This window comes from Hippocampus comes, unplaced genomic scaffold, assembly GCF_001891065.2.
Source record: "Hippocampus comes isolate QL1 unplaced genomic scaffold, H_comes_QL1_v1.1 scaffold16, whole genome shotgun sequence".
Taxonomy (NCBI): domain Eukaryota; kingdom Metazoa; phylum Chordata; class Actinopteri; order Syngnathiformes; family Syngnathidae; genus Hippocampus; species Hippocampus comes.
In genome coordinates, this window is record NW_017806168.1 from 43,067 (window position 1) to 57,707 (window position 14,641).

The 14,641-nt window shown below is 42.4% G+C and overlaps 1 protein-coding gene across 2 annotated transcripts; it reads left to right on the top strand.

Annotated features, from left to right (window-relative positions):
• Positions 1-1,972: 1,972 nt before the first annotated feature.
• On the top strand, positions 1,973-10,063 carry galnt12 (UDP-N-acetyl-alpha-D-galactosamine:polypeptide N-acetylgalactosaminyltransferase 12). 2 transcript variants are annotated; one of them, XM_019895943.1, is made up of 10 exons: positions 1,973-2,561; positions 4,009-4,178; positions 4,784-4,973; positions 5,131-5,316; positions 6,435-6,552; positions 8,167-8,343; positions 8,764-8,895; positions 8,993-9,094; positions 9,548-9,697; positions 9,876-10,063. In XM_019895943.1, the coding sequence occupies exons 1-10, from the start codon at positions 2,221-2,223 to the stop codon at positions 10,008-10,010; spliced, it is 1,701 nt and encodes a 566-aa protein (XP_019751502.1). In that variant the 5' UTR covers positions 1,973-2,220; the 3' UTR covers positions 10,011-10,063. The 2 variants fall into 2 exon arrangements, with proteins under 2 accessions (XP_019751502.1, XP_019751501.1); XM_019895942.1 differs by lacking the exon at positions 5,131-5,316 and adding an exon at positions 5,550-5,735.
• The last annotated feature ends 4,578 nt before the right edge of the window (positions 10,064-14,641 follow it).

Sequence of the window (14,641 nt, forward strand, 5' to 3'; positions counted from 1 at the left end):
AGACACTGGGAGAACATGCAAACTCCACGCAGGAAGGCCGCAGCCAGAATCAAACCCTGCACCTCTGCACTGTGAGGCCGACGTGCTAACCAGCTGCCCGTTTTGTCCATGAATAGCGAAAATCCACATAAAATAGACGCCTATTGTAAATGCATTGTGAAAAGCTAATTTGAGTATTTTTTAAAAATCCCCCTCAAAAAAATGTATTGAAAAAAAACAATGAAGATAAACCACCAATAAGCACCCCCCCCCCCAAAAAAAAAACCCTGTGTGTATACAGTCAAACCTCGGTTTTCGAACGTCTTGGTTCTCGACCAATTCGGTTTTCCACCAAAAATTTCGAGTTTTTTATGCCTCGGATGACGAACAAATTTCGGTTCTCGAACAAACTGATCAGGATTCAATGCACTATTTGACTCCTCCTTCCTTACACAAGGAAGTGACGCTTCCTCGGGTGGACGAGGAAGTGACGCTTCCTCGTGTTGCTTTCCATTGTGAGCAGACGTGCCGTTCAGTAAACATTTTTATTTTAAAAAGAGCGTGGTTTCGGTTTTCAAACAATTTCGGTTTTCGAACAGCCTTCTGGAACGGATTATGGATGAAAACCGAGGTTTGACTGTGTGTGTGTGTGTGTAATTTACAGGAAAAGTACTTTTTAAAAAAATAATATATACAATACAATACATGCTGATTTATATCGCGCTTTCATAACAGCGCCTAATTTCGTCACCTATCAGCCTTTGGAACCCTGCCCGCCTGATGTCGTGTCCAAAAAGGAAGCAGCGCCTTTTTTAATGTTGAAAAAATACTGAAGTGGTAAAGGTGGTGGTCTTGCTCTAAGGCAGCTGTTTCCTGACATCACATGAGTGGGAGCAGAAACATTCGCGTACTGACCATTCCACATTTTTAACACTAATAAGTGCAATTTTTTTCCTGGGAGAATGATCCGGACTGAATCTCTGTGCCTTTTTGAAAGGATGCCAGCCTCTTGAGATTTCATGCCTTTTCAATGTGATTAACGACAACATGACTGTTGGATGACTTAAGTCGCTGTTTGACTTGAAACTCGACTCTGTTGGACGTTATCATGTCTGACTATACTTGAAGTAGATATTAAAAAAAAAGAAAAACGGAAAAATGACAGGTGGCTTTTGTTTGAAATATTGTTGTCGATTTTGAGGGACAACCTTGATGTAAGCACTCTTGAAACTACTGATGCAATGCAGGGATTACTTGATTTTAAGGGAAGGAATTAAAAACTTTTAATGATTGCAATTGTCTTCTTTGATACTCGGGTCAACTTTGCAAATGCGAGAACGCCCCCTGGTGGAAAAACAAACGAGATGTCACATTGATTATACTGTATTTGTAGTTTCTTACTGTTATTACCACTAATCCTTATTCCTGGCCGGGTGGTATATTTATTAGTTATACACGACTCTTACACTGCCATTAAAAAAATAATTTAGCATGAAACGTGATGATCTCTCTCTCTCTCTCTCTCTCTCTCTCTCTCTCTCTCTCTCTCTCTATATATATATATATATATACAGTATATGCTAAAATACAATATTTTACAAATACGAATTTACTATTGTAATATTTACCCAATTGAGGCAAATATTCGAACCCATAAAAGCTTGAAAACAAATTAATAAGTATTTACTAATAATTAAACTACAACGAGGTCATATTATAGACACCAAAACTAATAAAATTAATTCAAGGTCAGTTCTATTTTGAAAATACACCCAGAATTGAAGCACTAAAAATTGAAAAAAAAAAGAAAAGAAAGCGATTTGAATACAGTAGTTGAGAGATGTTTTGAAATGGGAAACGTTTACAAAACGACGGAAATCAGTATTTGTGCTTTTTACAGGATGTGTTTCAAAATAAGTCCAAAACAGAAATCAATACAAAATGTAAGTAAAGCCAGTGTGACTACAAAGAGACCAAGAATCTCCTTATAACCAACCTAGGTGACTAATCCGGGTAAATAAATAATCCCTGTCGACTAATCCATTTATATTCGTCTCTTGGTTCGAATGAATGGTGTCATGTCGGTGTGAGGAGCGGAGCAAGGAGGAGGAGTAAAAGCGCTTTCAATGAAGCTGCAATTAGTGCCTGGGCGGCGGGCCAAATGACTCCAGTCCCTCAAGCGAATGTAGAACCCGAGTCTTAGCCAGACCGGCGAACGCCTCGCTCGGTTGAAGCCACGACATGGCCGTCTATCAGCGGAAGCGACTCAAACTTTTCCTCGGCGGCGCTGCCTTCTTGGCCTTTCTTTTCATCTACTTGCGGGACTTCCCCGAAGAACTCGACCTTCCCGCCGCCACTAAAGAGCCTCGCGAGGCGCACGAGCCGGACCCGAGGAGACCGGTGTACGAGAAACCCCCGTCGGACCCGAACGCCCCCGGCGCACTGGGCAAGCCCGTGAAGTTAACGCTGAACGCCGAGGAGAAGCGAAAGGAGGAAGAGAGCATCTCCAAGCATAAACTCAACATCTACGTCAGTGATATGATCTCACTGCATCGACGCCTGCCTGAGAGGCGGAACCCGCTGTGAGTATGTCATCCAGCAAACGACGCGCGTAGAGTGGCAACGACTCATCTCGATTTCTTAATTCAACTCAACGCAACTTTCACAAAAAGATACACCTGTAACAAACCGTGTCACACATCACACGACATAAATGAACAACAACAACAAAAAAAAATTATAATACAATGGAACTTAACAAATCGTCAAAACAATGCCCAGTGTCATGCTGAGTCAAAAGCCTTTTCGATGCTGAAAGTCAAGCATGCACTCTTGTGCAATCTGCTATGAACCTCGTCCATCCTGAGAGTCACGTATTTATACCCCAACATTTCTATTGTGGGAATGTTGCCACTCAAGCATCCACATCCACATGCTGGGAGTCATGCGTTCACATAAAAACATATTTTGTTTGTGTCAATGCCAAACGTCAAGCATTCACACCGACACTTGTCCTTCTTTGACGCTTGTCACACTTACACTTGTCTTTCTTTCTCTTGTCTGAATACCGAATCTTGCATTCACTTGAAAACTTGCTTTGTGTGCGTGCGCCATTAACTTTCTCAATGCTGAGAGTCCGCCAGTTATTCGAAAACTTTCGATTGTGTGAATGCTGCAATTCCAGTATTTGCACAATACGCGACGGTGTATCTTGCCAGTGCTGAAAGTCAAGCATTCACACTTTTTTTTTCCCATTTTCCTCTTGTGCGAATGCTGGGAGTCAATTTTGCGCACCCCCCCCAATAAATAAATAAATGTGTGGATGTGATGGTGAAACATGCCCTGAGAGTTGAACAGTTTTTTTATTTTGTATGGACTTCCCTTTTTCTGAATGTTGAGAGTCAAACATTCACATAGTGTGATGTGCCACTAAAGTCAAACATTTACATAAAAACTTCTCCACTTCCCTAGCTGTTTGAATGCTGAGTGTCAATCATTCCAACTTTCTTTCTTTTTTTAATTTTTTTTTTATTTTATTTTTTTTATGTTGCTGTGCACCAAAAATATGAAAGAGGAGAGTCAAGCATTCGTACAATACGAACATCCATATTTGGTCTGGTTATATCAACCCCCCCCAATAAATAAATAAATGTGTGGATGTGATGGTGAAACATGCCCTGAGAGTTGAACAGTTTTTTTATTTTGTATGGACTTCCCTTTTTCTGAATGTTGAGAGTCAAACATTCACATCGTGTGATGTGCCACTAAAGTCAAACATTTACATAAAAACTTCTCCACTTCCCTTACTGTTTGAATGCTGAGTGTCAATCATTCCATCTTTCTTTTTTTTTTTTTTTTTATGTTGCTGTGCACTAAAAATATGAAAGAGGAGAGTCAAGCATTCGGACAATACGAACATCCATATTTGGTCTGGTTATATCAACGATACACAATGATGTTGTTTTTTTTGTTGTTGTTTTGTCTCCTCGCTGACATTTGCGTCGAACCGCAACTGTGATGCCATCGCAGCTGCCGTGACGTGCGTTACGACTACCGCTCCCTGCCGACCACTTCGGTGGTGATTGCCGTCTACAACGAAGCCTGGTCCACCCTGCTCAGGACGGTCCACAGCGTTCTGGAGACGTCACCCGACATCCTGCTCAAGGAGCTGATCCTCGTTGACGACTACAGCGACCAAGGTGAAACAGCCACCCGTCGTAAGCTCGTTCCCAAGCTCTGAAAAGTCTTCGCAACCCCTGTTTCGATCACGTCATCTGACAAAACTCTAGACTAATTGCCCGACATCCGCCTCAACCTGTTGTGCAAGCTCAACAGTAAAGCTGAAGCAATTACCAAGGTGTTATTAAAATTAAAGTCACATGACTGCTTTATGACTGTTTTTTTTTTTGTTTTTTTTTTTGTCACACGCATGCCATCACAGGTGTGTCGGTGCGTTGGTTCCGTAGCAGTCGACAAAATGAAAATACACGGTTGGGTGTGCAGTGAACATTGCAAGAGTTTCGATTTTGAAAACTAATCTAATTGCGATTTTTGATATTACGATTGCAGTTTAATATGCGGTAATTTTTTTTGAATGTCCCCTTCCCGTGTATTTTTTTTTTTTAACATATACAAACTCTAAATTCATCTGCATTACAATCAGTTGTCTACTGCAGTCAGAGTTGTCAAGCAACTAAACCCTTTGACTCGCAGTCTTTAATGCGTTTAGTAAGACAGTAAATCATAAAGCAGATGACAACACCAATGTGAACGAGAGGCGCAACGACTTTGTTTATTTCTGAAGCCCACTTGAAGGAGCCTTTGGAGAAGTACTTGTCCGGCTTGCGGAAGGTGCGTCTGATCCGTGCCACCAAGCGGGAGGGCCTGGTGCGAGCCCGCCTGCTGGGGGCCTCGTTCAGCACTGGCGACGTACTGACTTTCCTGGATTGCCACTGCGAGTGCCACGAAGGCTGGTTGGAGCCTCTTCTCCAAAGGTACTGGACACGATTCACCAGTGCTATTTTTTTTTTTTTTGCTGATGAATCCATGTATCGTATTCTGTATTCTGTGATTTTTTTATTTCCGAAATCAAGTTGTGTGTTATCAACTGGAAATTTTGGGAAGCAAACCCTCATGCATCGCACCCTCCAGGGTCAAGGAGGAGCCGACGGCCGTGGTGTGTCCCATCGTCGACTCCATCAAGTGGGACACTTTTGAATATTTGGGCAACGCGGGCGACCCTCAAATTGGCGGCTTCGACTGGAACATGGTCTTCAGGTGGAACCATATCCCAGATCATGAGAAGAAACGGCGCAGGTCACCCATCGATGTCATCAGGTACTTTTGCCCCCCCCCAAAAAAAGCAGAAATGCCGTCCTGGGCGGGCCACGAAGGCTGGTTGGAGCCTCTTCTCCAAAGGTACTGGACACTATTCACCAGCGTTATTTTATTTTATTTTTTGCTTATGAATCCATGTATAGTATTCTGTGACTTTTTTATTTCCGAAATCAAGTTGTGTGTTATCAATTGGAAATTTTAGCAAACAAACCCTCATGCCTCGCACCCTCCAGGATCAAGGAGGAGCCGACGGCCGTGGTGTGTCCCATCGTCGACTCCATCAAGTGGGACACTTTTGAATATTTGGGCAACGCGGGCGACCCTCAAATTGGCGGCTTCGACTGGAACATGGTCTTCAGGTGGAACCATATCCCAGATCATGAGAAGAAACGGCGCAGGTCACCCATCGATGTCATCAGGTACTTTTGCCCCCCCCCAAAAAAAAAGCAGAAATGCCGTCCTGGGCGGCTGACCCAATTGTGACATTCAGAGATCCAATTAAAAATGGCAGAAAATTTCATGCAGTAACCCTGCAAAATGAATGACTTTCACACAGGGCTCCTGTAAAACGACTGCATTTTATCCAGAGACCCAGTCAAATGCACACCACTTTCACCCACGGAACCTAATGACCATGTCTTTCACACTGAGATCCTGCAACGTGACTGCCTTTTTCGCATCGCAATCATTTCAAATGACTGCGTCTTTCACACTGAGGTTTGGTGAAATGACCTTTCACACAGAGATCCTGTATGTTGACCGCCTTGTCTCATGACCACATCTTTCACACTGAGACCCTGAGAAATGACTTTACTTTTAATGCAGCGATCCTGTAAAATGGCTCCCTCTTTCATACGGAAACCCTCCAAAAAATGACCGGCCCTTTCACAGAGATCTGCAAAATAACTCAGCATTTTCGTTGACTCCTGATTTCAAATTCAGTTTTTAATTAACAAAAAAAAAACAAAAAAAAAAAACGCAGTGGCAGTTGAATACATGTAGCACTATAATGAGGTGAAAACCCAAACACAGACGACGTGTCCCTCAGTGATGAAAAGAAATTTGACATGACTGATTGAACGTGAATCACTTCAAAGATAATTTTCCCCTTTTTTCAGGTCTCCCACGATGGCCGGCGGTTTGTTTGTTGTCAGCAAGAGCTATTTCGCCTACTTGGGCACATATGACACAGGCATGGAGGTGTGGGGAGGAGAGAATCTGGAATTCTCCTTCCGGGTAAGAAAACAATTCACATTGTCTCACCTAATTTGAACAAAAAAAACATGACAAAAAAAATTTTTGTTTGTGTGCGTGTGCGTGTGCGTGTGCGTGTGTGTGTGTGTGTGTGTGTGTGTGTGTGTGTTTTGAAATAAGGAAACTAGCAGTCTGTCATGCAGTAATTGTTCAAGGGATTAAGTAATTACACATTTGCAATTGCTGGAGCATGTGAAAGCTGAAATGTCAAATGAAAAAAAAAAAACAAGAACGCGAAATCAAGTGGGGTGATATTTGAATGATGTGGAACACTTTTGAGCTTGAAAATGATGACCAGAGTGGGCATGAGCCCACAAGTTGCTTCCTGTTGCAATTCATTTACCTGTACTCTCAATTTGAAAAGAAAAAAAAAAAAGTACTGTTTCAGTCACTAATGTCTCAAAGGCGAGCTAGTGGCAGAAAAATTTCCTCAACACAAACAAATGACTGAATGTGGCACATTCCATTGAACCAGATTATATCTTTCTAACTTCAAATAACTTGATAAATACAGTGGTACCTCTACTTACGAACGTCTCTTCATACGAAATTTTCTAGTTACGAAACGTCTCAACAGGAAAATATTTCCTCTTGTTACGAGAGAAATTTTCAAGATACGAAAGGTAAAAATACAGTCTGAGCTGCGACTCGCAGGTCCGACTTTCCTGAACGCAACATACTTATAGCTGCTCTGCCATTGGTTGTGACCGACCATCATCCTGGCATCCCATTGGCTAAGAGGGACCTGTACCATACAAGTCTGTCATACGCCCCTCGGGCCATGAGGTGTTCCGATAGTTTTCCATAAATGTGAATCACCCAGAAAAAGTGTTCATCGATTGGGCGATCGCTCACTACGCTGATGGTTGCCTTGGACATTTTCGAAAGTTGACAAAAGCAAACGTCCTTGGATCCGTTTTTTAAAAAACGCCAGGCAAAAAAAAAAAAAAAAAAAACACTTCTGAGAGAGCGCATGAAATAAAGAGGGCAAAAAACGATGAGCATACAGTTAAAAGGTAAATGGCCATCATTTTTTTTCTTTACTCTAGTCTTTCTTTTTTTACATTATGCACAACTCTCATTGATTGCGCAATAATCGAATTGTAACCTGCATTTGTTACATATTTTGATGCAATTTTATGCTCGAGGAAACATTTATGTTAGAATTTTGGGGGGGCTTAGAACGGATTACGGCATTTACATGGAAAACGGGGCTCTACTTCCAAAATTTTCTAGTTAAGAAATTTCTTCCGGAACCAATTAATTTCGAAAGTAGAGCCACCATTGTAACTACAAAAAAAAAACTGTACTACCTAACTAAAAGATACAACCATATTTGATGTAGGTAAACAACTTTGTGTACTTTTGTTAACAAGTAGAAAAAATATATATATCGTAGAGAGAGAGTACATTGAGAACAAATCTAAATTGCGTGATTCATTTGTGATTAATCGCGAGTTAACTGGAAATCACGCGATTATGATTCATGTCCTTCAGGTGAGCTGCAGCAGATTAACAATATTTTTGTTCCTGGTGAAAACGATTTGCGTTTTGGGTTACGCGCGCGGTAATGGAACCCGCTTTGTTTCCTTTCAGATCTGGCAGTGCGGCGGCAGCCTGGAGATCCACCCGTGCTCCCACGTGGGCCACGTCTACCCCAAGTCCCCGCCATACTCGCGCAAGACGGCGCTGGCCAACAGCGTGCGCACCGTCGAAGTTTGGATGGACCACCAAAAGGAATTTTACTACAACCGCAACCGCCATGCCCGAAAGGTGAGTCAGTTGCTAGCCGACATCACCCGGTGCTGCCGTTATCACCGGGTGTCATTTGTCGGTCCGCCGGGGCGTCGGCCGTGTAATCAAGCTCGCGCGGCGAGGATCAAGTGACGCTTGCGCACCTCCCGTGCCAAGCCACGGTCAACAATCGGATGTTTTTGAGAGCTCGAAAGCTCCAATTCAGTTTGCGAGGGTGACAGCAGGCAGCAAACCCACCACCTCTTTCACACCGACATTTTGCAAAATGACCCCATTCGCTATCACATTCTCCACTTTTTACATTGAGGTACTACCAAATACTTTCACATAGAGGACATGACACATGGATGACCTTCAAACACAGAGAAGCTTACAAAATTAAATTAAGAGATCCCGCAAAACGAATGCCTTCCAACACGAGCACTCGTTGTGTTTCAGGAAAGTTTTGGAGACGTGTCGGAACGCCATCAACTGCGGAAGAAGCTGGGCTGTAAAAACTTCCAGTGGTACCTGGACAATATTTACCCTGAGTTCTATGTCCCCAGAGATCAGCCGGGATTTTTCGGAAATGTGAGAAATGTCATTCACTTAAAAAAAAAAAAAAAAAAAATTATTCCGTGTAATTATTTTTGGGAAAAAAAATTGAATTTTTGTGTTTATTTTTTAGCTGGAAAGTGCGGGAGAGGTTGGTTTTTGTTTGGACTACAACTCTGAAAGCAAGAACAAAAGAGTGATTTTGTATCATTGCCATGGAATGGGCAATAACCAGGTTGGTAAAAAACACAAAGGGGATTTTTTTTTGTAATTTACATTTAAAAAATCTTTTGGATTTCCTTTTCTTCAATTTCCTGCATTTATTTAGATTTTCTTTTGGTCATTTTTCTCCCTTTTTCTTTCTTTATCTTTTTTCTTCTTTGTCTTTGTTTTTTTGTGTGTTGTTACTTCCTTTTTGTTCTTTTTAAATTTTTTTTTTTTTTAATTTATTTGGGATGTTTTTTTTTGGGGGGGTGGTCCTTTTCTCTCCTTCCTCCTTTTCATTTTCCTTTTTCTGTCTTTTCTTGGTTTTCCCTAAAAAATACATAGGGATACGATCTAAAAAAAAAAAAAAAAAAAAAAGCATGTTAAATTTTTATTAGATTTGAATGGTTCAGCCCTAGCTTGAAATGTCTTGACAAGCAGTTTACTCGGCTGTGGGCCCTCATACGAAGTTGCTGTGCCGCAGTTCTTCGAGTACTCGTCGGACGGCGCCCTCCATTACAGCATGGGCACCACCTGCTTGGAAGGTGACAACATCAGCACCTACCTGACGGTGCGGCCGTGCGCCAATCCCACCAAACCCGTACTCGCGCAGCAGAAGTTCGATCTCAGGGAGGTATGTACCGGGTTGCGGCATCTTCGCTTTTTCACATGTCTGCGGTGGATGGAATGTTATAGGTCACATGAAGGGTGGAAAACATTTTTTTCCCCCAAAATCTGACATTTGAACAGGGCTGTGTAGAATTTCTTTCCAGCGCACGAGTGGAGTCAAATGTCTTGTGGTCGCTTTGTAGGACGGCAGCCTGCTGCACGTGGACAGCCTGAAGTGCGTGGAAGCACTCGACCAGACGGATGACGATATTCCCGCACCGTCCCTGCGGCCGTGCTCGGGTAGCCCGCGCCAGAAGTGGACCTTTGTCTCCATGTGATGCTACAGTTCAAATTCACCTTTTGATACATCACAGCTTTTGGGTTGTTTTTTTAATTTTTATATATATTTTTTCATGAGTACAGCTGGATTTTATGGACCATGGCCGGTTGGTTGGGATCAGTGCTTTCTGAAGGTTTTTTTTTAAAATTTATTTTATTTTATTTTATTTTTTTAAGCAGCCTTGTGGATTTTGGCGGGTTTTTTTTCTCATGAAAAGGAGGCTCGATGAAGAGTATTTATAGTTCGTCCTGTAGAGGGCGCCCAAGGTCCTTCCTTTGACTCCCATTGGACAAACTGGGGATCAACCGGAGGAATTTTCACACTGAAAGGGAAAAAATGTTTTTTTTTCCCCACCTTGACCTTTTGTGGCATGAGGCTTCAAAAGACTAAAAAAAAAAAAAAAAAAAAGCAATGTTTTAAAACATTTTTAAAATCTCTTTTTAAGTCTTTCTCTAATTTTTTTATGTTTTGTGTTTATTTTTTTCTTTCCTCTGTTCTGCCTTTTATTGGCTTCGTTTTTTTACTTGGCTTTTTTCCTTTTCCTTTTCTTTGCTGTGTTTGCTGAATTTTGCTCTTTTATTCTAAATCTGCAGTTAAGTAAAATATTATCAACTCATTCAATGTCAGCCATTTTCAAAGCAGTGTTCCCCATCGCGAACAATTTTAGCAGAATTTGGACTCCTCATTCAAGGTCCTCAGAATTATGTGTTCTTTGACGATATAAGTTAACATCCTACCAAAAGAAAGACTCTCTCATCTTTCACCAAACACCCCCAAAATTTTTTTCTAACTTTTTTTCCCTGTTCTTTAGTAAACAGCACCAGTACATAACTTGGTTTCTCCAAAAACACCAATACCAAAAAGTGGGGAAAATTAATTTTGTCCGCGAGGGCGGTTTTGTTGACAAAAAAAAAAAAAAAATACATGTGGAGCATCTGAAGCTGTGGTCACTCGTGCAACTGGACACCCTGAGGCTACGCCGCCGGTCCCGCTCTGAAAGGAGGCCGACGGCGTCTTTGGTATGCCGCGACAGCAGATGGCAGCCTGATAGATATTTTTCACGCTCCTCCCTCCCTCAAAAAATATTTCAACATGGCCTCCTTTAGTACGAGATTTTATGTTTACAATGCATCCATTTTTGGGGCGACGCTATCCAAGGAGATAACGGAGAGGAGGCTCATGGAAGGAGTTTCGATGACTTTCTCATCGGCATTCATCATCTCAAGTCTTGGAGGAACTCGCATATGTTGCACTTTGCTATTTTTGTTGCAATTGATTGTGAATGTTAAGTCCGCAGAGGCGGTGAGATTAATCAGGGCAGCACAAATGTTTGACCCATGAAGCACAACCATGAAGCACTGAAATAATGTTCGATTTCCAGTGTAATTGCTCAGTCGAAAAAGATGAAATGCCAGGTAGGCAACTTCCTGCAAGAAAATTAAAGTGACATTATACATTTATTTTTTTACATATTATATGACTACTATATATACTAGATGCTACCTTTTTGGTTGTTAAAAAAAATTACAAATGATAAGTAATTGCTGGACTATATCATGTCAAGAACAATGGTGGCCTTCAGTGTTAACTGTGAGAAGAAAAATCGATTGAATGTGTTTTTGGTACCTGATATCTGGTATATACAGAATCTCAACCTGTATGTGTGGCTTGTAGTACAGCAAGTTCAAATGGGAGATGCAATTAAAAAAGTGTCATTGTTTCAAAATGTAGCCTATATCGTCACTCGACTCCTTCCTTCAATTCCGCCCAAGATGGCGCCGTTCGGCTGCTCCCAATGAGTAACCCACCATTCATCCTCCTTGGCAGCCCCTTTTCTTTTAATCTTTTGGGCGCATCCATGTGAAGCGCATTGAAAAAAAAATAACATGTCGGGATTCAGTCAGCGCGCCGCAGAACGGCCTCGCTTGTGATGCGGGGTGGCAGAACACACCGCGCCCGTCTCCCATAGCACATATGTGTCTTTAATGATAATGCAAAACAAGGCTCCCCCATGGGTTGAGTCTTTGGAAATGCTCAGGCTTCAGTTGTCAGGGCGACACACACACACACACACACACACACACACACACACACACACACACACACACACACACACACACACACACACACACACACACACACACAGCGACTGACACACACACACACACACACACACACACACACACACACACACACACACACACACACACACAGCGACTGGGCCATTTCTCCACTGCATGTCGCTTCACTTTATGTAATCCTCAATACCCAGAGCAGTTCAGGAGCTGCGGCTGCATACATTAGATGACACACTTTCACTTCCACGAGGGAGCTGGGAGAATGCGCGCTTCCAAATATGCCAATCCCAGATTCCCATCAACAACGTGGTGGTTCTTCAGATCACGTTGGCCTACAAGCTACTATGGACGTTTACCAGAACGGCACCATCGCGTGTGAATGCGGTGATCCTGGGAGACCGTGTCCGAAGACATCGAAATAAGATATTGATTTGTTTACAGGATGTGCAACCTCCCCGCAAAAAAAAAAAAAAAAAAAAAAATCAGTGATGCCCCCCGCCCTCCCATACAAATCTCAGAAATGACATGATCTTATCGGCATCCAACCAAGAGGCTGGTAAAATGGACGTTACAAAGCGGTCTTCTAGCATCATGCTAACGAGAGGTTAGCAACGATTTCATAGAACAACATACAACTTATTAAAGATATGAAGCTGTCTTCATACTAGCATCCTCTGCTTTTTTTTCTCACCATTCTCCAAGACACTCACCCGCACCCTGCATCTTTTCTACAGCGGGTAACTCCACAAGGGGGCGCAAATTCCCCATGCGAACACCCGTGATCTCTAGGTGGGATTTTTTTTTTTATAAATTTCATGGGTACAGGTACTTTGTCGCCCACACTGGAAATACCACTGAACTGTTCGGCCAGAAACTGACAGTGCCTCCTTCCCTCCCTCAACTTTGGCTAAATAAAAAGCTCTCATACGATTGTGACAATCACATAAATATGACATCTTAATTTGAAACAAGGACCTGCATGGCCGACAGAATGTAATTCCGTGTGAATTACGTCTCCATGCTCTCATATGCCTCTTAAAATGCAAGTTCTGTATACTGACAAAGTCTATAACTATGCCAGTGTGCATTATTAATGTAAAAAAAAAACATATTGGTCATTCCTTACTTTTTTTTATGATGCTACCAGTGTTGTCACGGTGTTTCCTAAATGATCGTTTCCGGTTATGTTTTCCTGTTCCTGTTCCGGTCCGTTTTCGGGGTTGTCTCCCAATGTCGCGCCAGTTTCACTGCAATCTTAAATCATTTCAGTATCTGATGTTTTGATGATATTCTACTTACTATTTTTGCTATTATGGTTCTTCCCTGATGCCATTTTGTCTTCTTTTGAAAATCATACCATACATGACGTTCCCCCAGATAATTCCTGGCTGTTGTCTTCACACCTTCTCCCAGGTGCCATCAACAGGATTTCTCACCTTGAAACGCCCCGAATTCACCATGCTAAATACTTTGACTCCTGCATTTGCCAAATTGAATTCCATCCTCTCTCGAGAGGGTCACCCCCCCAAACACGTCTTGGTGTAGCGGTGCAGGTCAAATGCTTGTCTGAGTGTGTGAATTAAACGGCTCATCACTCCGCCGAGGCCTCTCTCCTCCCTTCCTCCTCGTGGTCCTCCACACACTCCACGAAGACCAATTACTGTAAAACCTGGCGGATTTCTGAATATGTAACCATTTTTTTAAAGGCTCTCCAGACAGAAAATTAATGACCACGCTCGAGTAATCCATTTTTTTAGTCGGCGCCATGTGTGAGGGTTAGGAAAATCAGAGTCTTGCATAAATCTTTGCTGATGTGATGATAATGCGCTCGGTCAGACTGGCAAAATAAAACAAATCGCCTGGCGATGGAAATGTGACGTAACGCACGCGCGCACACTTAATCATTCCGACCAATGCTTTGCTCAAGTATGTTTAGCATACTTATTCTTTCTTTTTGTGGGGGTGGGTGGGTGTGAGGGTGTGCCACAGAGCAAAGTCGCTGACCTTTTGCCATGGAGCGGGCTCAGCGTGGAGGTGTTCAGGAAATGACTTGGGGGTGGAGAAGCAGGAGACCAGATGATGTGCTAATTGATGGTGCTAGTTACACACGCCACCTCAACACCCCTAAGGTGGATCTCAGCGGTGAGATCCTGTCCTGTCCGCATGTGGGAGCTCCTATTGTAAACAAATCAATTGTCCCCCAATTTGTGATTTACATGCTGCTTCCTGGGCAAATATTTCCGAAACGTGTCACTATTTTTCAAGAAAATAGAAGGACACTTTAAGAATCTTCCTAATTATAAAGATCATAACATTACGATCCGGCCATGCTAGTGTAAACATGGTACAGTATTCTGATGAATATTATGTTTGAATTGAGCAGCAAAATCCACGCGTTTTTATCTATTTTAGGGGATGGCCATTTTCCCAGTTGCTGTCGACTGAAAATGACATATTTTCCCAATGGAACAACCAATCATGGCTCACCAGTTTTCTGAATTTGGTCGTGTGACATTCACAACCTCAGCCATGATTGGTCATTTCCTGAGCC

Coding starts and splice junctions, on each gene's coding strand:
- galnt12 (XM_019895943.1), top strand. CDS start 2,221: ATGGCCGTCTATCAGCGGAAGCGACTCAAACTTTTCCTCGGCGGCGCT. Junction 4,179..4,783: donor TGACGACTACAGCGACCAAG/GTGAAACAGCCA, acceptor TTATTTCTGAAG/CCCACTTGAAGGAGCCTTTG. Junction 8,344..8,763: donor GCAACCGCCATGCCCGAAAG/GTGAGTCAGTTG, acceptor GTTGTGTTTCAG/GAAAGTTTTGGAGACGTGTC.